The 25,296-nt window shown below is 35.2% G+C and overlaps 1 protein-coding gene across 1 annotated transcript in view; it reads right to left on the reverse strand.

Moving 5' to 3' along the window:
* The window catches only part of LOC134533679 (sodium-coupled monocarboxylate transporter 1-like), a 243,385-nt gene that overhangs the window by 148,464 nt on the left and 69,625 nt on the right, over positions 1-25,296 (reverse strand). The window contains exon 2 of the mRNA XM_063371225.1: positions 21,563-21,763. Coding sequence (XP_063227295.1) covers positions 21,563-21,759 — 197 coding nt within the window. The 5' untranslated portion in view covers positions 21,760-21,763. The remainder of the gene's footprint in view (positions 1-21,562; positions 21,764-25,296) is intronic.

Consider the following 25,296-nt stretch of genomic DNA (forward strand, 5'->3'; position numbering starts at 1 on the left):
TTCAGAGTAATAAAATTAAAAATAAACAACTTTCCATTATTTTGGTTTGGGAAGTACTTTTCATTACTATATTTATATACTTTTTCTTTAAATGGTAGTTGACTAGTTCGCAAATTGTTCGTAGAGAATTTAAAACTTTAAGAATTCTTACATTGTGTCTTCCAAACATAGACTTAGCTGCATGCGAAGAGCTGACATCTGAGCGGCGAGGCGTGACGGGGCGGATAGCGGACTTAAGTTAACAGCACGATGCGGGTAATTTAGAAGGCCGAAATCAGAAACTCAGTGCAGGTAGATGTGGTTGTCTACCCATCACTGGGGATGAAAAACCCCACAAATTGTGGGGTAGGTCAGTGTGAGCCATACATTTTCATATTCGCCTAACTCATCATTAGACTTAGCATAATTTAAATAAAAATTTTAAGTATTTATTATGTAGCCTGTTACAGCCTATCAAAATTTTATCCCAGTATTGTACTCTACTACTTAATAAGTTTAATATTCTTTACTACTGGATTCCCTTTTGGTTACAGTGGGGTTCAAGACTTGGTTCAAGAAATGTTTCAAGACTCGAGTGAAGTTTCTTTTCAAGATATAGTCTACCAAATTTACGCCAATCCTTCGGAGATTGAAGCCCAGAACATCCTAATTATGCTCCGCCAGTGAACAGTCCGCTATGCAACACTTTGAATATGTACTCCAGCACCAATAGGATCAATTAATGTTTTTTATAACTATTAAGTTTATGAATGGTAAATCTGTTATGGTTATTATCATAGTCTCATTTATGAAATGTATTATAAAATTGTAACTAATAACTTCAAATCGGCCGGGCCCCCTTAAATAATTAATTATTACTTCCGATAATTGTAATTTTGTAATTTCAAAGAACATCAAAATAAGATAATGGAGATTTTAATTACAATAAAAAATGTAAACTTTAAGCAAACATATTTGTTTTTCACTTTAATTACGATCCTCCTTCCTAGTTTCCTTTGTGAGAACTAACTAATAATTGTGTTACTCCCTTGTGTCCTCTGAGTATAGAGTAGTTACTGTTTCACACACTTGATGCAGCTTCTAGAATTTTCATTACCATGGATAAAGTTTCTTTAACTACACAAGGGACACAGATTGGTAGTAGAGCATGGTTTTTAAATTGCATTTAGAATGGTTTGCTTTTAAGTCTACCGTAGTGTTGAATTACTACAAAAAAATTAATAATAATTTTTAATCCAGTTTTTTTTTTTTTTTTAATTTATTGAATTGTAAACTGTGACTGGCGGATACTTTTTCCCTTGGTGATACTAGCTTTAACTCCTATGCATTAAAATAAAATTAAAAGATAAATTTATACTTATATAAAAAATCATCACATGGCTTTTAATTTTAGCGGATTTTTTTCCTTTTTAGTAAGTATTATAAAAATTTACGCTCTCAAGTCCCAACAATGAGAGAGAATTGACATTTTAAATTCAGAAGACGAACAATATTTTCATTTCCCGCTGGCTGTCTCTCTGACTTCGGCGCAGTCCAGCCACCTAGCTGCTTGACCCCCCCCCCCTCTTCCTTAACAAGTGCGCACAGTAGGACCGCCCATGACTATCTTATCACACAGTAGCCTACCCAGCCTCCCCCCCACCGCTTGTCGCATAGCGACCTCGCAATGCCGACGACCTTGTGACGTCAACCGACCTTGTCCCGGCAGAACAAGCCTCCCTTCCCCCTCACCAAGCGGAGTACATCCGCCTGCTGTGATAACACTCGTCGCAGACCTGCTATCTCGGGCACGCGACTCGAGGCCTGCTAAGGGTCTCACTACAATAGATACATCGGCACAGATAATAACGATCGCCCATCGTTACAGGTACCCAATGGTTCCCGCCTATAGCAGTAAATTTTGTTAAGAAAATTTCCCCCTTTTGCTATATAAGCTACTAATAAATTCAAAACCTTTTTAACCTTGGTATACACCCAAACATATTCGCTAATCCCCTTACTCCTGGCAGAGTTCAGGGTAATCAACAAGAGCTTTCTGTTAAAAATTAGTGTAAGACTTAAAATAAGTACTCTATTAGTCTAAGAGTGTCCTTAGGTTTAAGTTTAGGTTAAGTTTAAGTTATGAGTGGTGTATATACACCCTAATTTTTTTATATCAAGTTGTACCAAACTAATGTCAGATGATTGCACCAAAGTATCTCTTGAAGGACGAGGCAGTGTATGAGCTAACCCTCCGGGGGCTACCTTCGTCAGGTGTTGCCCAAACACTATGAAAACCACTTAGGGCCGCTTGTCATGATCAAATACAGCCATCAGTGACGAATTTGACACTGGACGCCCTAGGCGAATTTAATACATCGGTTAGCAAGTTCCAAGACATTGCTAGCTATACCAATACCTTGGATGCGAAAACAAACAAAAATAACATACTGCGTGTGCTTACACGACTTTCACCTGTCTCCACCAGACTCACAAATTTAGTGATTTTTTCCCTGGGTAAATTGAATGAAGTTTACCGCAAGGAAGTAGAGAAGTGTCAGCAACAAATTCCAAAGCTCACCTTTAGGTTGAAAACCAAGATTCTCTTATTAGAACAGAAATTTCCCGAGCCTGCAAATCCAATTTCCAGTCCCCAGCTGCAAATGCCTGAAAAAAATGCAATCGCAGAACCCAATCCAAGGACAACACCCCTCCACGACCCAAGAACAGGGCCACAGGTGTTGCAGCCTATCCCCTCTCTGCCTTCACTCTTACCAGCATTACCACCCGTGCACTCTCCACCCCCACTAACAGTTTCCTTTCCCTCCCTTCCATTCATGAGCCATCCCTCTTTCACCACTATCACCTACCCTCCCAGTCGTACGTTGTTCACTTCCGCAACTGTCATGGCACCTGTATCTCACCCAGTTACCAAGGTAACCTACACTCAACTCATTCCAGGCTTTGCCTTTCATCCCTCCCAACAGATGCACCTTCCTCTCACCGCCCCCATCACTTACAACCCTTAGCATCAGTTTCATTCTGCCTTCTCTTCTAATCCAAACTACCCCTGAACATCGTCCTTCCCACTTGGCTCTCGGCACCCAAGTCTCACCTCTACCCCAGCCTTTTCCATGCACCTTGGAAGCCACTGTCTCACAACCAGTAATTGTACCACCTGTCTCTAGGGAAGACCAGCAGCTGCCACAGATCAGTCCTTCCACAACCTACCTTCCCTTAGCCCCAGGAGCCTCCTTCCCCGAAACAACTCCCATCCCTCACAGACACAGAATATCAATCCCAACCCCGTACAAACACAGGTCCAAACACCCGCAACCCCAGGACACGAATATCAGGTCTATGGTAAAACTGCCCACCCAGTGGAAAGGTTGTTAAGAGGCTTCAAGGAAACCAATGGATTAGAGCCGACAAAATTAATCAAATTTGTATGTCACCTGTTCAAATTGCACCAAAAGGGTAACATACCAGATAAAAAACTGTTTGAGGTAATATTCCCATTGACTCAACCACCACTGAGTGAGCGATCTTCCATGGCTAAAGAGAATAATTGGAACTTTGACCAGTATCATGCTGATGTACTGAGTTTTTTTTTATTCCAGCTCGTATGATCACGAACCTGAGACTAGAGTGGTACAATAGATTGCAACACAAAAACGAAGTATTACCCCACTACATATCAGACATTAGGCTGGCTGCACAAGTCTTTCGTTTAGGAGTTTCAGAATGCGAGATTGTCACTAACATTATTGATGGAATTAATCCAGCGCAGCGTTCACGATCGGTATTCCAGACTCTACCACAGAATTTTGCCGAGCTAGACCGATGGTGTATTCAGTCAATAAATTTCGAGTATGCCGACTACCAAAGGAATCGGCAAGTAATTCACATGGAGCCGCAAGGGCCCTGGAACGAAAACATGAATACCAATTTCAAATCTAAACAGTCCTCTCACAACAACCAACAGGCTAGATACAACTACCCCCAAATGCAAACCCCATTCTGAAAATTCTGCAAAGGACAGGGGCATATAGTTGAGGAATGTCGCACGAAAAACAGAACCCAAAACTACCAGAATTCAAAAACATAAAAAACCTGTAACCCGGTGGCCAGAGAAAAAATACTCTGCGCCACCTAAGCTATACGCCCAGGAGAATCGCCTTTCCAACATTACTTACACTTCAGTGACAGAGAAGCCCCTAATGGGTAAAGAAGATTTGAATAAGAATAAAGGTAATTATTCAGGAACATTCAATCAGAACAGGGGTAGAACAGGAAAAATTTTCCAAAAAGGAAAAAGGTTTTTGAATCAACAATATTATCAAAACATTGCTCAACCAAGAATCACAAAAAGCACTTTCCCTAACATTACTCAGTGCAAAACCTGTATTTGTCCGAAGGTTCCAGGAAAAGGTACTTGTCATAACATTTTTGGTAAAATTACTACTGCGCCTCCTTTTGCCAGCACCTTGATTGGCAAACATAAAATACCTGTATTAATTGACTTAGGTTCTGTTCGCAGCCTTATTTCAGGAACTCTTTATCGTAAATTGCAGGAAAACCATTTAATTAAGAAAGTTGAATCAACAAATGTGAGATATTTTACAGCCTCTGAGCAACATGTTAACACTGCTGTGGTAATCAAAGTCAAAATTGAGTGGTTTTCATGGACATTCCCTTTCTTAGTGTATAATGATTTAGCAACAGAACTTATTTTCGGCTCAGATTTTATTGCTAAAACAGGATTGGTGATTGACCTACATGCACAAAATACTGAATTTAAATGTAATAAAAATGTTGTCATCACTTTGGATAGGCCAGACTGTACTCCAAGGCCACACCAACAATATAACAACAAGCATTGAGCATTCAGATAATTTAGTTCTGGAACATCTCAGCTATGAAAAGCAATCAGCGATTAAAATAATGTGCGACAAATTTTCAGATGTTGTAACAAAAAATTTAGGACGCAACCACTTAATGGAATACGATATAAACCTTTTGGTCCCAACTCATGTAAGATGCCACTCATATCAGTTGCTTGGTCCCAAAATGCAAATCATGCTTGACCACATTCAGGACCTCTTGGATAAGGGGGTGATCGAGCCCTTGACCTCCAGTTTCTCTTCACCCACATTTCTGGAACCTTAATATCAAGATCACAGTTTGGTGGTCGACTACCGCAAGCTGAATCAGCAAATAAATTTAGAGGCTGTTCTTCTACCAGACCTAAACACAGCCTGCTATTGGTTCAGCAAGGCAAAATATTTCAGTATTTTCAACCTTAATTCAGGCTATCACCAAATTCCGCTGACCCAAAATTCCAAACCTATCACTGGTTTTTGTGTCCCCTGGAATCTCTACCAATATATAGTAATTCCCTTTGTCCTGGCCACCGGAGCACAAATGCTGACACGACTGCTTGACCATGTACTAGGGGATTTAAAATTTAAGTTCGTCTTAAACTATTTGGATGTTGCAGTGGTATATTCTGAATCATTTTAGGAGCACCTTAACCACCTGACAGAAGTACTCCACAGGTTATGTGGAGCATGTTTGACAGTACATACCAAAAAGTAAGATTTACAGTTCAGGAAATTTCCTTCTTAGGACATTTAAAACAAAGGAGTTACAATATATCCCAACCGTACACAGGCCATCGTGGATTTTCAACCTCCTAAAGACCACAAGGGCATTGCTCATTTCATTGGCATGGCCAATTTCTACTCCAAGTATATCCCAAATTTTGCCGAGCATGCAGCCCCTTTAAATGCGCTGCGCAAAAAGAACATACAATTCCACTGGGGACCAGAACAGGAAAAATCTTTCCAGTTTTTGAAACAGGCGATAGCTAGTCCTCCTGTATTGCGAATGGCTGATTTCAGCAAGCCATTCATTCTACAAACAGATGCATCCAGCCTAGCCATTGGAGCAGTTTTATCGCAGAAAATTGATGGTTGCCGACAGCCTATAGCATTCGCATCTCGAATGCTTTCACACCAGGTAAGAAAATCATTCTCGGTTTACGAATTGGAAATTTCTTGCAGTTGTCTTTGGCATTGATAAATTTAGACAATTTTTAGAACACAGAGAATTTCTTTTGGAAACAGACAACCAAGCTCTTGCATGGCTATTGGCACATCCGAAACATTTGGGGAAACTCGGACGCTGGATTGCCAAGATTTCATCTTTTTAATTCCAAATCCAACACATAAGAGGTTCTCAGAACATTGTGGCGGATACACTATCTCGCATGTTCGAGAAAACCTCTGACGAAAATACCCGAGAGGCCCCCCCAAAATGGGTGTCAGGCTCTTCTTACAGACTTTCCCTTGGCTTTTCAAGACATACAGTCTCATCAGCAATCGGACCAATTTATTGCCAATATCATTGATCAAGTTAAGGTCGGTACATCCCGAAAATTTTACAAGTTTTCAATAGGACTTTTGTATCGACGAACACGACAGTCGAAATCTTTCAAAATAGTTCTACCCCAAAATTTAAAGGATATGATTTTCCAGTATTACCATTCTTCACCTCTAGGTGCGAATTTGGGTACATATAAAACAATTCAGAGCATACGCCGACATTTCATTTGGGATGGCATGCATCGTGACATTGCCGAGCGTGTAAAGCTGTGCAAGCTGTTCGCACTCAGTAAACCTGCCCAATACAATCAGTTTGGATTCCTGTCATCCGAAGTAGCAGACCGACCTATGCAGAAAATGTTCATTGACTACGTAGGGCCATTCCTAATCTCTAAAAGTGGTCACACCATGCTTCTGGTGTGCATCGATGCATTTTCCAAATTCGTCTGGCTCATTCCCTTAAGGAAAGCCACGACTACAACCACCATTACTGCTCTGCGAACCCAGATATTTAAACATGCTGGACTCCCAAGCATAATCGTCTCGGACAACGCCTCTCAATTTACTTCCAAGCTTTTTAAGAACATGTGTTTTTTTTCACGGCATCCAACATGTCAACACATCCCCATATTATTCTAAACCATCGCATGTGGAGAGATTCAACAGGAATCTCCGTTCTGCGCTTATAGCGTATCATGCGAATGCACAGGACAATTGGGACAGTAACCTAATGTGGTTACAGATAGCATTCAATTATGCCCATCATGAGGGCCATAAAACAAACCCATTCCAACTCATGTTAACTTACCAGCCAAACAATACCCTTTCCAGTCAGTGGTCCTTAACGGAACTTTTGCCCGATGATCCAGCGGACATCGGGGAGATTTGGAAGAGAGCTTACAAGAATCTTAATCTAGCACATGAGTTAAACCGAAACAAATACAATATTAAACGTTCCCCTAATCCCTGCTTGTTAGGAGATGTGGTGATGTGCCGGCCACATCCTCAGAGCAAGGCTATTCACAAGAAGTCGGCCAAGCTTATGTATCGCTGGACTGGTCCTTTACAGATCTAGCGCTTTCTGACATCTGTAACAGTGTCACTAGTAGACCCAAGTTCGGGGCAGTATGTGACTAGGGCTCACATCTCCCACTTGAAAAAGGCACACCCTAAAATGAAATAGGTGTGATATTGTGTTTTCCCTGCTCCTACCATAGGAGTTTCCACTAAATATCGGCATTCCATTCTCCACATCTACAGGATGTACAAAAAATCCCTAGATCCTAGTTCGTAAGTACAACAAAAACCATGGTACTAGTTTTAAGTTGAGCTCAAGATGTATTAGTTTTAAGTGGCGCCACATTAGTTATAATTTGTATATAATGAGTTGAAACTCACCTAAGTTATGTCAAACGTTAGTAATCCATTAACAGGGTAACAAAGAATCCTGTGTGTTTGTATGTATGATGATTACCCTGGGCTCCGCCTTTGAGCGGGGGTGTATGAGCCATAAAATTTCATATTCTCCTGGCTCATCTTCAGACTTAGCATAATTTAAATAAATATTTTAAGTATTTTTATGTAGCCTGTTACAGTCTATAAAAAATTTATCCCAGTATTGTACTCTACTACTTAATTAGTTTAATATTCTTGACTACTGGATTCCCTTTTGGTTACAGTGGGGTTCAAGATTTGGTTCAAGAAATGTTTCAAGACTCGGGTGAAGTTTCCTTTCAAGAATTAGTCTAGCATATTTACGCCGATCCTTGGGAGATTGAAGCCCAGAACCTCCTAAATATGCTCCGCCAGTGAACAGTCCGCTATGCAACACTTTGAATATGTACTCCAGCACCAATCGGAGCAATTTATGTTTATTATAACTATTATGTCTATTAATGTTAAATCTGTTATGGTTATTTTCATAGTCTCATTTATGAAATGTATCATAAAATGGTAACTAATGACTTCAAATCGGCCGGGCCCCCTTTAAAATAATTAATTATTAATTCCAATAATTTTAATTTTGTAATTTAAAATAACATCAAAATAAGATAATGCAGATATTAATTAACAATAAAAAAGGGTAAACTTTAAGCAAACACATTTGTTTTTCACTTCAAATACGATCCTCCTTCCTAGTTCCCTTTGTGAGAACTAACTAATATTTCTTTGTTGCTCCCTTGTGTCCTCTGAGTATACAGTAGTTACTGTTTCACACACTCGATGCATCTTCGAGAATTTTCATTACTATGGATAAAGTTTCTTTAACTATACAAGGGGCACAGGTAGTACCATCTATCCACATGATGGTAGACGACCACTAGCGCGGTTAAAAGCACTTAATTCACCGAAAAAACACTAACATTAATATGATGTAGTCTAAACTTTATATTTGTAAGGAGGTTTTCTCCTGGTCGTCGCGACTAAATCCTATAGTCTTTGATGTCCTACTTCTCAGAAGGAGAGATGCGGTCGTGGTAGAAGTAGTGCGGCAGATGTAGAACGCTCCCTGTACCACAGTTGATTGACGACCCTCTCTACTTGAGAAAGTCCCTTAGTTCCTGCATGGGCTCGAAATTTAAAAGTGGGGAGGGGGGAAGAGATAAACAGAGTGGGCGGAGCTAAGTGGGCCATTGGAGGGAAAGTGCCTGGCGATTGGTCAGGGCTTGTGGGTGTCATAGTGCCACAAGAAAAAAATTTAAAACTCTCTATGGGATCGCCATCTTTAGTTAGCACGGGCGCCATGAGATATCACACAGAGCGGTGGTGTTGCTGTATGCTGTCTAAGGCAGAGGGGGATTGGAAGGTGGTGCTCACTGGCAGGAGAAACTGACATTAGCATGCTTAGTTTTGGTTGTGCTCGAAAGATTGCGCACAAGCCTCGTGCATGGAGTGCAAGCATATGTATGGCTTGTTCCTAAAGGAGAGGAGGGGTTGACGAGGGAAAGATCATGGTCCATCCCTCGGTCATGGTTCCTGGAAGCATAGCAGAAAACCTAAGAGGGCCATGGGTGGGGGGAAGTGCTTGTTTATTCCGAGACCAGCACATCCGCTTTGCTCACCAGGGCCTTGAGTCTGGGAAAGCGAGCTAGGCTCGCCTGACGAGGAAGGTACCCCTGCATGAGAAACAAGGTGGTAGGCACGTTAGGCAGGGAGTGTTATCATTCCTGTTCCTGCATGCAGGCAAGATAAAATTGACTCGGCTATCCTACACTGCGTGTAAGCGTCTGCATGTCTCTGCTGAGACGTTCAGACTCTTTAAGACCCACTAGTTAATTTTAAATATTTATAGCCCTAGGTGGTATAGCTGAGAAAATAAAATTTAATGAGGTCCTCTAGCTAATGGGAAAGCAAAAATATTTTAATAAATAAAAGTTGAAAAATTGAACCAAGAAATTACTGATTTTCGGCTCAAGGTGAACCCTGCGATGTGAATTATCAGTGATGATAGCACAGACAAACACCGTAAGCAACAGTTAAGCGAAAAAACCGATATTTTAAAAACCACAACGATTAAAGCACAGAATAACAAGTATATAATTCCTAAGAGAACAGTTGCGACGTTTCGGGAAAGAGATCTTAAGGCACAAATAGACTGATGTTTGTCATAACATACAGTTTAATTAGTAATGGAGTTTGTCCGAAACTACATCTTGAATTATTTTATCTATTATTTTTAATGTTGTTTGTCATTGGAAATTTTATTTAATGAAATTTACTGAATTTGTTGATATTGACATAGATACTGACATTCTTTCAACTGATTTGTGTTTAGTTTGTTTTATGTGTATAATTGTTTACACTTCTGTTAACAAGGCACAGGTATTAGTGCAGAGAAGCTTATTCAAAAGAGGAACCTGTTTCTGTAACAATAAGTGTCAAGAGCTAATTAAAAAAAGAGGGAAATTAGGGTTGCCAAATTTATTTAGACAAAGAATTTTAATTAACAAAAATTACAATGACATGAATTTCAAAGAGAACCAAAGGAATCGTCAACTAACTTAAAAAATTGGTTGTCTGTAAAGTCGGTTTACGGACGATAGTTTAAAATGACAACGTCATAACAAAACATTGATATAATTATTGCATATCTTTGACGTGACAACGTCTAATAAATAGATTAACGCCGGTTGCACGCACGAAAAAGTGTCCTGTAACGCACATTGTCCCACTACGATGTGTCCCATTACGCTCATTGTACGTTTGCACCGCATCTATCTCTCTTCCACTCGATTGGAACAACCATCGATTTGACTTTTCAATCATGTTTTCGTCATTTGAATTATTAATATTAAGTAAATTAACGATTGTCATCCGGTTTTCAGCACAATCGGTATGGTTATTTAAAAGTAATTTTGAATTTTCAAATACGTTTTTGTACGAACAATGGTGTTTTACAGTTACACATAATAATTCCAATTACACACGGGATCTTTTGCACAATGTTTTAAAAAATATTGTAACACATTATAAATAAGTTTGGTGTATTTGGGATGCGTATTTGTTATAAAAACGTATTATAAAAACGAAATAATATTATTCCCCTACGGTGCTGACATTTACGGTGACAGACGCGAACCGAACGAATCGCGCAATCTATCCGCTTTCGCGACAACCAGGCACTCGTTAATACATATTTTCCTTTGTTTATCGCGAGGGGCGTTATTATAAATGAATTATAAATAAAGTTTTATGCCCGGGGCCACAATTGCATATCATTTTGAGCACTGGAAGACATAAAAACGTAAAATATTCTCGACGAAATTTAATCTCGGTCCCAGCGCACCACGAGCGTCTGGGATGAAGATTAAAGCCGAAATTCTTTCATAAACTTACTTATACCTATTTTATTACCAGCAAGGGCATTTTTATTAAATTCTACATTTAATTTCATGACGAACAAACTTCGTCGTAAAATGTGTAATTGCGAAATAGCGTAAAACATTCTCGACGATTTTGAAGTTAAATAGTAAACATGTATAAAATTTAAAGTTAAAATAATCTATTTGTTAAAGTTATAAACATATTTGAATTAATGAGTGCAAATAAAAGTAAATTTATCAATTAAATTGTAGATTTCATTTCACTGCTTCTTTGTATCCATACAAAAAAGTGATAATTTAAAATTGGTTGTCTGTAAAGTCGGTTTGCGGACGATTGTTTAACGTGACAACGTCATAACATAACATTGGTGAAATGATTGCATACTTTTATGAATAAAATTAAATAATTTTTATTGAATTATCAATATTTTGTATGTATACAAAGAAGGAGTGAAATGAAATCTACAATTTAATTCATAAATTTACTTTTATTTGCACTCATTAATTCAAATATGTTCATTACTTTAACGAAGAGATTATTTTAACTATAACTTTTCAACATGCTTGCTATTTAACTTCTTCTAATCTGTGTTATTCTGTTAAGGATAGGAGGATGATAGGAAAAGTAAGAAACGAATGATAGTTTTCAAGTTTAATGTGCCTCGAAAAAGTCAAATCGATGGTTGTTCCAATCGAGTGGAAGAGAGATAGATGCGGTGCAAGCGTACAATGAGCGTAAAGGGACAAAGCGTAACGGGACAATGTACGCAACGGGACAATTAGTCATCCTTTTTCGTGCGTGCAGCCGGCGTTCATCGATTTATTAGACGTTGTCACGTCAAAATATATTTTCAAGCATTATCTATGTAAAAGAGTTTCCGGAGGAGGGACTGGCTTCTGCCCTCACCTTCCACAAATACTGTCTACACCCATGGTAAATGTGTAAACAAAATCACGTGTAGTTATACGCACTAGTACAGGATAAACTCAAAAGACGTGAATCATAATTTAGGAGACCGTAACATTAGATAGTTGTACTTATAATATTAGATGTCAATAATTTTTCAAGACATGTGATGATAGCCTACATGGAGTAGGCCTACTATAATCTGAAACTATGTATTTGTACTGTTATGCAATAATCGTACAGTCACGCCTGTAGCATAAGGAATCACTACAAGGCAATATGAATATGATAAAAAATACACTATCAAAGTTTATGGACTGAGTCGAAAGACACTACATTCGTATTCCAGAGAACATAGGTTCAAATCCCGACAGGTAATTGACATCATTTTGACATGAAACGTCTAATAAATCACAGCGAAATATATAGACCCTATGTACCAGAAAAAAACTGATGAAGAGGTGTGTATCATCTTGCTTTAACATTTTTCTAACTATATAGGCTTCGACCTTAGACGTACTTAAGTCTTCCTTACCTAGACCTCCCAATACACTTAGTTTTAATTTAGGTTAGGAAAAAAAATTCTATTCAGTGCAGCTCACGACTCAGGCATGATAGCGTGGTGATTCGTGTGATTGTGAATAGAGAACTGACAACACTGGCAATACAGATTATAGGTTCACCCAAAAAAAAACATTAATTTTGATATTTTGCCTTCGGTATCTCATATATCATATCACAGGACAATGTTTAACAGAATTTTCGTCGAAAGCTACCATTAAGTGTCTGTTTTGAATTATAATTTTAGTACGTAGTAAATGTCTCGTTATTATTTTATTTTAAACCATTACACTAAAAGCGACTCGCTAACATAGAAGTTACACGTGAAACCAACAGCCGTGATTCTCGATACAGCCCCACTGATTTTTTTCTCTAGAATATTGGTAGGTTGGTTCCTTACTGTAGGTCATGGCTAATTCATTTGACATTGTCGCTCTACTGTGGCATTGTGTTTTGCCATCTATTAATCTGTTAACGGACAGGCAATAATTTCAGAATAATAAGAAAAATGATATCGGAAATAGACTATTTTCCTGGTAAACGTACACAAATATTATTTCAAGGCTTTCATAAATTAATATTCGGAAATGTTTTCACTTAACCAGCACATTACAGTATTTGTAAAAGATTTCTTAGTCATTGAGGCAGTTATAATATAGGTCTAATTTCACAAACACTTAATCAGTAAAACTTAAACAGCAAACGTAAATCGTTCTCAAGTAACGTATAACAAATATTCCGTATTCGCAGTTGACAGGTTGGAAATGCTGTCTTTGTTTTTATCTTTTCTTAATTGCAATAGTTTGTTTCTGTACATCTATATTTTAAAATACTCTTCTAATAGTTTTCACATCACATGCTAAAAACATAATGCTGGAATCACAATACCCTGTAACATTCCCAACATGACAAAAACACCACCACAGCCATTAAGAAGTAAGGTGAAAGTGAATTCAGCCTACGAAAAGTGAACCACATTAGCCCATCAGAAACATAATGTGGGTATTATTAATGTTGTAGTAACATAAAAAATACTTTTTTTGTGAAATAATGAACGCTTGAGTTTATTTTATAGTTCTATTTATATACGTTACATAAAATAAAATCAATTGAATTACCACCTGAGTAGTATAGATGACTATACTCTTGATGGTGATAGGTGACGTGGCATTTTTAACATATGATATAAACTAGCTTAACCCGTCAACGCTTCGCTGTGGATCAGTATTAAATGAAATGGATAGGAAATTAAAGTGGGTCAGTATGTAATTAAATTTAATTGAAAAAAAATTAAAAAATAAAATTATCATTATAACCGTAAATAAATTTTCATTAAATGTATTGATTATCTATAACTTAACTAATTAAATTTAAAAAAAAATATGTTCAATAAAATTTAGAAAATAATGAACGCATGTTTTTAAATTTAATTACGAATCCATTAATTACTATTAAATGGAGATGTAATTAATATTTCAGTTATTATTTCATAAGTTGAATTATTTAAAATTATGGTGATGAATTACATGGGGAATATAGTAGAGTATATAAGAATTATATACGTTTAAACAGAAAAACCAATTACATAAAAATTCACCAGAACTTCAAGGATATGAAGAATAGCTTATTTTTGATTGAGTTCACTACGTTTGATTTCACTCACTTTAAATATCAATAAAATCACTTTTGATTTGAGTAAAAATTAACTAAATTATCATCAACTACACATTAAGTAATATTATACTCAAATAAATAATCACCACAACGAAGAAAATTATAAGAACAACTATTTATTAATAATTAATCTCACCTAATTAAGCTCACTTTAATCAGGTCTACTTGATTTAATTAATTAAAAATGATCAGATATTTGAATATATTTATCCTGACAGCTGTCTGGTCATATTTTTATTTTGACAAAATAAAAAAGTAAAAAAATTGAATGTCATTTATTTTTAAGATAGCTTTAATTCTATGAACATAATCAAGTTATATAATACAAACTATAATAAAATATTGTTTATATTATTTACAAATAAATAACCTATTTCAATTAAATAACTGAAATAAAAATTTATTTATGTACAAATTACAAAATTTACTAAGTAAAATAAAAATTTAATTTAATGTTAATTAAAATAACCAAATAAAAAGCAACTTATTAAAAAAGTTGGACAAAATTCTATAAATAATTGAATTTATAGCAATTAATAATAAATGGAGACAATACATTATGATCTCTGTAAATACAATTAATTACAATTAATTAAATAAATTCTTATTAATTGGTAAAATTTATTCTTTTTCTTCTGATTTTAATCCTTGCAACTAGAGATTTGCGAATTCAGATGTTAAATAATAATCATTTAACGTAATAAATCGAAAATCAAGAATTGAAAAGGAGAGAAAATAAAGGTCATCGTCATCTACGTGCGAAAACTGAACTCCAAGTTCAATTGTTGTATTCTCAGCAATGAATAAGCTATGAATAGGAAAAAATATTAGAAAATATATAACTTTTCATTTAAATTGTAGTGAAAATAAATTATAAAAATTAATACTTGGTTAGCTAAAATGTTCTGAATTTTTTTTTCAAATATTTAAGACGCTGATTGAAATCAAATGCTCATGAGTTTATTGACAAACAAAGAATTGTTGGGTTGTTTTTTACAACGCTTATTCAATTTATATATAAAAATTATATTTTTGTCAACATCAGCAAACTAAATTGAACCCGTAGAGAATCCTACATATTAATTTTATTATTCACTAGCTGCCCGACCCGGCTTCGCACGGCTATACAAATGGAAAAAAGTAAGCCACATCTCCCATTTACAGTAATGGTAAATAAAAAAAATTCAGTGAAAATTTATTACAATGCTGTATAATGTACCGGAGATAAAATGAATAGCACCGATGGTTTCCCGACTCGTGCACGCAACGTACAACTGATGTACCCGTACTTCGCTACAGCAGTCTACAGGCAGATCACTCTTGCGCCGCTCATTATACATGCCCCTCCTTGTGGGTACTCCACTGCCGCGCGATGCCCGTTGCCATTGAGACGCAGAAGACATTAACAATGCAAAAGCCTGTTCTCATGCAGACAAAGTACCCACTGTTGCCTGGTTTTAACCACCCATGGGATCTAATTTTCGGAAAATGTCATCCTAAGTAACATAAGGAACATTACTGCAAGTTTCAAATCTGTTAAATATATATATACTTAAAAAAAAGGGCAATTTTTGATATTTAAAGTACCCGCAAAATTACAACGGTGATGAGGGCTGCACTAACAATGAAATAGTCGTTGCCATAGAGACGAATGAAGCATCAACAAAGCAACAGCCATTGCCATGGTGATTTTCTACCAAAAACTTGAAATTTTGATGTATTACGCCCCTGAAACTCCCCTTGGGATCGGATTTCCGCAGAATCCGTTCTTAGTGAGCGTCTACATCACAAAATGAGTAACTATGCTAAATTTCAAGTCAATCGGGTGTATAGTTTTAGAGATCTCGTGATGAGTGAGTCAGTGAGTGGTATTTCTTTATATATATATATATATATATATATATATATATATAGGCCTATACATATATAGATAGATGGATACAAGTCCTTGTCAGAATTGTAACTAGAGAGGAAAATTATTGATGGTCCGAAAAATGAAAACTATTAAAAAAAAGAACATTACTTTAGTAAAAGAAAAAAATATTAAACACAGAGAGAGGGAAAAAAAACAATAGTTTAGGTTTGCGATTTAAAGTGATAAAAAGTATTTAAATACTAATTGAACTCTTATGAGGGTACTGATTGCTTCGTTTTTAATATCACACAGGTGTTTTTTACTTGGTTGGGAAAATTAAGAATGATAAGGCATCTAGTGCGTGGCAACAATGTTACTAGGCAATAGGAAATAAACTTCTAGTGCCTGCGGCATTGTCAACACACACTTCGTACGTGTACTGCATGTTGTATCTAACCCCCTCCAATGCATTTGATTCTAAATTGGACTTTTAGTAAGGATACCTAATGTTATTGATATTATAATATAGCCTATAGCCTTCCTCGATAAATGTACTATCCAACATTGAAAGAATTTTTCAAATCGGACCAGTGGTTCCTGAGATTAGCGCGTTCAAACAAACAAACAAACTCTTCAGCTTTATAATATTAGTATAGATTATAGGCCGAACTGTAATTAATATTTTTTTTACTTTCTTTATAAATCCCTCGCAATCCCCTTATTGGATGGAATTTCGTAAAATACGTTCTTAGCTGACCTCTACTCAGCGAAAGAAATATTCCTACCAAATTTCAAGTCTCTAGGCCTTATGGTTCCACAGATATCGTGATGAATCAGTACATAGGTGGAAATCTCTTATATTATTTTACTTACTTAACTGTCGTTTGTCAGGGAATTGTGAATTTCGGTAACTAGATTGCATTTCATTTCAACTAGTGAGCTGGAGTTAAAGCATTAACTAGAACCACAAGACTTTGTTTGCTGCTTATTTATTTAAATTCTCTTTAAGATAATAGACATAATTTATTACTCATGTCGGTTGAGTATTAGGACTGTATGGTCGCGTTTTAACATATGGTAGTTTTCCATCGCCCCTAGACGGAATTATTCGATTATGGTAGTCTTCCAGTATGGCAGTCTTCCATCGCCCCACCTCCCTCATCAAAACAGGAAGAAAAGTACCATATTTTTATTTTTACAGATCGTGGCTATAAGTATACAGTGTTGCTACCTATAGCCCATTATTGGAAATATTTGTTTCTATTAGTGCACGATCTGTTGAGTTGATTTATGACTGGAACTACAGAAAGTAACAGTCAGAAGCGCTATCTGTAGCCTTTTAAGTTAACCTAAGAAACAGCTAGGGGGTTAACAGTGCTACCTAGCGACGTATTCTATACACTACTTTGAGAGGAAAGCAGCTTTACTCATTCCATGGAGTGTATAATGAAATATGGTAGAATTCCGCCTCGTCATTTGAACTTATGGCAGATTTCCGTTATGGTACTTCTCCGCCTTTTTCTAAGAGGCCAGGCGGAATACCGTCAACATGGTAGATTTCCGATATGGCAGTCTTCCGCGCCCCCAAATTTTCTACTCCGCACCCGACCAATGCTATAGAGAGGTCTTTTCTCGGCCGGCCGCGGACTCCGAAAGCCAATATCTTTGCAAAACACATACACACACGCCTTCTTCCAGGTCTGCCAACTCGTACTTCTAATACTTAGTAATCGTCTAATTTCCACATGATAGAAAAAACTATAAGTACTGATTTTGTAACATGATTTCAGAAATGTATAAGAAACTCTGAATAAAATTACCGTTTTAAGCCTTTGTTTTGTAGTGGTTTTTCTATGATACCACTTTGAAAAAATGTTACTATGTATTTGCAATGTTTCAGTGTTATTGCCGAAATACCTCGCGTGAGTAAGCCTTGTGCTGCTATCTGGCGATCCTAACAAGAACAAGCAACATTGGCTGCTTTAATTTTTCCTTCCGCCTCGTCTGCTATAAGTTACACAATATATTCTAATTTATTTTTATTATATTTCTGTGTGCCTCAAAGGGTTAATACATCAAGGATAAGGAAGTATTTCTTTCATGTTAGTGTCTCAAGTTAGTGTCAGCTGTCTCAAGGCATATTATTTGTCTAAGTAATATATATTATTTTTAAATTCCATGTGATAAAAAATAATTTTAGTTTAACAATTTGGTGCCAGAAATTCTCAATTTAAATCTAACTAAAAAAATTAGATTGCTTGACTCATTTCAAAAATTCTTTTTAATTCAGTGATCTATTCTTCAGAAATAATTAGAAGCACTTGGAGAAACCACAGGAATGACCAGAAGCATGTGGAGAAACCATGGGAATTACCAGAAACACTTGGAGAAACCACAAGAATAATCAAAAGCACATGGAGAAAACCATCAAATTATTGTCAGTAATAACCAGGAGCACACGGAGAAATCTAATCGAGGGGGAGAGGTAGTTAATATACAGAATGGTATTAGTGGTGGGGGTAAGTCTGCCAGCAGCTGCCATGGGGGTAGGATCGTTCGCTATATTCTTTTGACCTCGTCGGGTTCAAACCTAGGTCTCCGAACTTCGTGGCGTACTTAAGTGTGTTTTTATTATAATTTTTAATTAATTTGATTAAAAATTTTTTTTATAAATTTTAGAATTTTATCCAAATTTATATCATAAAAATTAAGGATTTTTAAGATGTCGGCCGTAATGAAATTTGCAACTTTTTATAATACAAAATGACGGAAAGTTCGAGAAAAAAAATGGCGGATCCAAGGTGGCGGATCCAAGATAGCGGATCCAAAATAGCTGCCAGGGTCAAGGTCAAAGATCAATATGACCCAATATGGCCGCCATGACGTCAAAATCCCAGATGACAGTTCGGCTCCGCGGTTGCACTCCCGGAACCCAGTCCCTGGACATACATTTGTACACTACTGATGCGTAATTTATATTAAAAATTAAAAAAGTTTAAGCAAACTTCTTTAAAAAAAATTCTTATTTTTTGGTCTTGTAATGAATAAATTATTTTTGTTGTGATAATTTATTTATCAACTATTTTTAAATTGTTTATAGTAAATTATATAACTACTTTTATTTCAATGATAACAATTCAACAATACTCTGAAAATGCACTATGAAAGCCACTTGTCGTTAGTTAATTCTTTATAATTCTTCCTTTCAATGTTTGTTTGTAACATTAACTCTCATAAAGTACATAAAACTACGTGGTACAAATAAAATTACGGCATATTGTGTTACCGACTGTAAATTCGTTTACTTCAAAATTTTTAATAATTAATTTGCCCGAAAAAATACTTAACAAAAAATTGGTTGTCTGTAAAGTCTGTTTATGGACGATAGTTTAACGTGACAACGTCATAACAAACCATTGATGAAATGATTGCATACTTTTATGAATAAAATTTAATAATTGTTATTTTAATAATAAAAGAAAGAATATTTGAAAGTATACTAGTAATCAGATTTTAAAAATGCAAGAATAATTTACATTTATTGCTGAAATTGTTGTTGTAATAAGCAATGAAAACCACATTAATTTTTCACTTCACTTTATAAATAGTCGACGAAACAGTTCACGAGTAGATGACTTGTAATTAATTTTAAAAACTGGTATTTAGTTATAAAGTTTAAATATAATTATGAACAAGTTTTCATATTAATAAACTGTAATCAAATATCTATCATCAATTATATGAATCACCATATTTTTTAGTCAATTGTAACATAACCTACTATTACTGCACTCGCCGACAGCGTAACGGACCACAGCGTAACGTAACAATGAGCGCAACGGGACACAGCGTAACGGAACAATGAGCGTAACGGGACACAGCGTTACGGAACAATGTGCGTAACGGGACACTTTTTCGTGCGTGGAGCCGGCGTTCATCGATTTATTAGACGTCACGTAAAAAATTGAAGTTGATAGATGTTACAAAAATGATCGGCGGTGAAAAAATTTCATTTAAAATATTCAATAACTTGCTTGAATCATGAAATGATTCAATAATTTTAATAATAAATTTCTACAATTGTTATAAACATGGTGCCAGAAATCCGCAGGATTTTAGATCTGTCTCACTCTCTTCTTAATGCATTGTTTTCTTTAATTTCATATTTACACCTTTCAATTCCTTAATTTTAAACCCTGCACCTTCGAGCAATATCCATTTCATCAGTTCCCTTAGTTACCCATGATACATGTACACATGTCCGTTACTTTGTAATGCATTCATCACTCAAAATATCTAACCAACAATGAAGAAGGTTTACTTGAACTGTTGCCACTTTTTACAATAAGAGTCTTTATTTAATATCACTATTAATTATTAACTGTTGAGCGATAGCAAGATCACACTGGATCGCATTTTCGCTGTATTAATCAATGACACACTGTTCTCGTTTGACTACTAGCTAGTGTTTCATTGATTTTATTACATGCTTTTTATTAGCTTCACTTGTATGTTTGTTTGTCTGTCCGTCTGTAACTATTTTTGGACTAAGAGTGATCACTGTGAAATGTCCCACCAATTTCAGTACGTTCGTTAGCCGAGCGGTCTAAGGCGCGCAACTTCTGTGACGTCAGCTTTCGGATTCAGCGGTCGTGGGTTCTACTCCCGGCCACGCCGAAAAAAACAAACTGTTTTTTTTTCCCGGTAAATTCAAAGATTACATCTATACATCTAACTGTAAATGATTCGGAGAGACTTTACCATTTCTTTGTGACGTTGCAACTCCAAATAGTTATCTCAGATGGTAATAGGTAGTGTCGGTAACTCATTTCCCTATGATAATTATGCATAAATATATTTTAAAAAACTAAAAAATCATGCTTTTAAATAATATCAAACTAAAAAGTTAAAAATAAATATAGTTTAAAAAACTAAAGAAAAATGCTTTTAAAGATTATCAAACTAAGAAGCTAAAAATAATTTTAAAATTTAATTTATGACAATATTAGGCCTATATAAGCAATACTAGTATAAATGAGAAAAAAGCATGGGGCGCTTAATATACAAAAAATATGGCACAAAGCGCCTCAAGCTTTTTTCTCATTTATACTAGTATTGCATATATACTATTGTCATAAATTAAATTTTAAAATTATTTTTAACTTTTTAGTTTGATAATCTTTAAAAGCATGTTTCTTTAGTTTTTTAAACTATATTTATAAGTTTTGTATCCTTCCTCGGTGATAGCATGTTTTTGTTGCGTGCTGAAAGAACGGAGATTTGATAGCAAACACAGAATAGCTTGTAACACTTCACAAGTTATAATGCAACCACTCATTAAACAATACATACATTTGATCGTCCTCTTAAAACTCACCTAAATATCAGCGACACAGCTATGGGTATGACGCTCATCTTCTTCCCTCCCAGCAGGTAGTCTACCTTGGTGTCCTGCTTGCCGCACACGCCTATCAACACCCCCACCACTGTGGACACCACCAGCATCAGGGCGAACATGGTGTGGTCCACCCAGCTGAAGTGGGCCACGTGTGTTGCTATCGTGGAGTTCGTCATATTGCTGAAAATTAAATATATAAATTAATATTATTTTTAAGCAAAAGATGTTTAAGAACGATATTATTTAAGTTTTACGAATTTAACAACTAAAAGTGTAAATACCATACCGTGTTTTAAGAAGCAAGTATTGTCGAGGGTTCTTAAATAATTAACTGAATTTAGTTTTAGATTTATAATTTTAATTTTTTGACTGTTTTGAACTTCAATATTAATTACGTAAAACATTTTCTTGGTTTAAATTGTATATAATTTGTTTAGTTACGCAATAAAATCTTCGAATTAAGAGCAAGATAAAACCTGTAATCTTCCTAGAAATAAGAGTAACTTTTTATTTTACTTAGCAGCAAATGCAAAAATGAATTATAAGTTTTCAATAGAAATTAAATGATTTATTTTAAACTAATGGTATGGGTATGGTAAAAATGCAAGGTACACATAATTTTGATCTCACATAAATGTCTAATGTTCAAAACGTGACTCCAGTCGAAAATGTTTTATGTAAACACCATAATATTCCTTTTTTACATTAAGGTTGCGAAGAATTATATTTAATTCTTGGGGAAGCCGCGGGTAACGTAACTTCATAAAAAATAAAATTAATTGATTTTAAATACCAAAGTGAATTTCAGTCAAATTAAACTAAATTCTTGGCAGCGTTTAAACATTAATTTTAAAAAACAAAGATTCATTTAAGAAATTGATGTAAACATTAAAATTTATTTTATTTTATTTTTTAAGAATATTTGTGTTTTTTACTATATTTATGTCATCACATAAAACCATTTAAAATTATTACCTCCTGCTTGAAATCGAAATGCTTCTTCTGAGTCTCACGTAGTCTAAACGTTGTGAGTTGTGGTATTCCTTCTCGTCAGTTCGTACTCCGTTTATTAATGTCAGCTTAAATGTAACGTGTTACAACCAACCTTCAAGCTATCAAGATCCTTATCAGATAAATATAGTTGATGTATTTATGTACCCACACAGTGGCTGAAATTCTTCACAAGCGAATCCTGTCTAGTTTCAAAGTCATAAATTTAAACACGTTGTGCTGATAAACTCACCAAAATGTATTCTATGCAATGCAAACAAGAAGATAAAAACCAAAGCTAAGCTAATAATTTTTCCATTTTGCAAGACCAGCAAATAGCTTATTACACAGCCACATATAAAACAATGCTTATAGTAATCTTTAGGATTTATACTCTTGTTTGGTACTTTTCTGACCTGTCACACAGTGTAAAACAGAAAAAAAAGAGAAAAATTTGCCTTTAATGTCCAATCGAAATCTGTAATTACAATTGCAAAATGAATTTTGTAATAACAACAGTAAAATATATGACTAAACCAAATAAACAGAAATTTTACAAAGGTGTTAATCAAAATATACACGTATCTCTAGATGTTAGGCAGATAAATGTTTGATAATATGCATTGAAAAAATTATAAAATATTATATTTAAACGCAAATTTTAATACCTAGATTAGTTTGTTTACTATCACAGTGTTTAGCGCTTTGACTAGCTGCTGCAGCCCACACCTATCCTTAAGCGCTGCAACAGTTTTCAAACCAAGAATCGCTTTTTTATTAATTCTATTTTTTGTAAAGGAAAACACCTATCAATTAACTTTTCCCTCTTTAAATGGAATGGTTATCCAAAACTCTCGTGATGCATAGTTTTTTTTTATTTAGAAACAGCTATATCCGGCTTCACACAGCTTTTAATGTACGCAAGCATGCGTATAGTTTTTCTGAAGAGTAATTACACAGGGAAAGTGTAATTACAAAGCGACTTAGATAAAACAAAAAAAAAAGTTTTATCAGTTTAGTAATATTTACATGGTAAATAAAATCAAATCATTCGCAACAAAATTAACTCATACTTATATTGTTTTACCAGGAACTTCACCGAATGTTTTAAAAAATAATTCTTTGAATTTTTTTGTTCCAATTTGGTACAAATTGAAAGAAAAATGCATTGCATTAATGTTTAATTGTTTAGTTAGGTAATATTCAACCAATTTCTCTACCATCATTTTGACGGTTTTCATTTCACTTTTAAATACTTAACATAAATATTGAATAAATAATATTTCAAGTGTAATTTTAATCAATTTCTTTTAATATATATTTAAAACTATCTGACGGGGTTCTGAAGGTATTGAACTTTTAAGATAAGAGGCACTTTTTTTCCGTTTCAATCCCACTAATATTATAAATGTGAAAGTTTGGATGGATTGATGGATAGATGTTTGTTACTCAATCACGCCAGAACGGCTGAACGGATCTGGATGAAATTTGGCTTACAGCGAGCTCATAACCTGGATTAACACATAGATTACATTTAAATATGAAATTCCATCCCTAAGGGAGTGAAAAAGTGATAATTTCACTTTATAACCGAAAAAATCATAGGTCATAGACATACAAATAGTGAATGAGTGTCAATTCTCTATGTCTGCCACACGATCATACACATAATACGGTCTGGCAAATTCATATTTTTCACCTTGGTGAAACCATCCCAGAAGTATATAAAAGGGTATCCGAGCCCCGGCGCTGGCGCATGAAGCTTGAGCCGGTCCGCCATCTTCGATTGTGACGTCACGACGGCCATCTTGAATAAGTGTGACCTTAACTTGACCTTGACCTTTGACCAACAAAATTTGCCCAAATTTTCTAAAATTTACCCAAAATTCCTCAAAATTCGCGAAAATGGCCATTTTTTTGGAAAATATTCCGCAAACAAATCTCAAAAAATTTGTAAATTCAAAAATTAGGATTTTTAAAAACCTCCAAATATTTGTTTGCCTTAGAAAGAACACAAATTCCTAAAATCGGCTTAAAAGTCCTAAGAGCTAGCCGCTCTAAGCCGCTGACGTCATCTAGGATTATGACATCACCGTTGTAATTTCCCTAACGACCGCCATCATGAAAATCTTTATTTATTATCCGATTTTAATGAAAAATAAATAAATTAAAAAAAATTATTTAATAAAATTTTGATACAAAATATTAAAAAAAACATACATTTACGACATGGAGCTCGGAGTACTCGGTTCGAACCCGGTTAGGGCAAAAAAAATGGCGACCGAACCCTCCCTCACGGTGGCCGCAGGCAGACTGACTCCCATCACTGTTTTAGTAGCATATATCATTATTTAGCATGATGTTATGACTGCCATCTTGAAAATCCGTAGTATTAATGGTAGAAATACGGGAAAATATATAAAAATTAAAAAAATATATATCAATCAAATTTTAATAAAATACTTTGAAAACACCGTTGCACTTTTCGTTAGGACCGCCATCTTGGAAATCCGTAATTATTATTCTAAAATTATTCTAAAATTTTATTAATTTACATTTTAATAAAATACTATTTAAAAACATTTGCCTTGATGTCCTCGGTTCGCACCCAGTAATAGCAATAATAAAAAAAAAATGTTGATAGATCCTTTATCCATGAAAGCCACCTGCCGAATGACCTAACAATACCAAGGTATATATATACCATCAGCTGGTATGATGTC

This window comes from Bacillus rossius, chromosome 7 (assembly GCF_032445375.1).
Source record: "Bacillus rossius redtenbacheri isolate Brsri chromosome 7, Brsri_v3, whole genome shotgun sequence".
Taxonomy (NCBI): Eukaryota; Metazoa; Arthropoda; class Insecta; order Phasmatodea; family Bacillidae; genus Bacillus; species Bacillus rossius.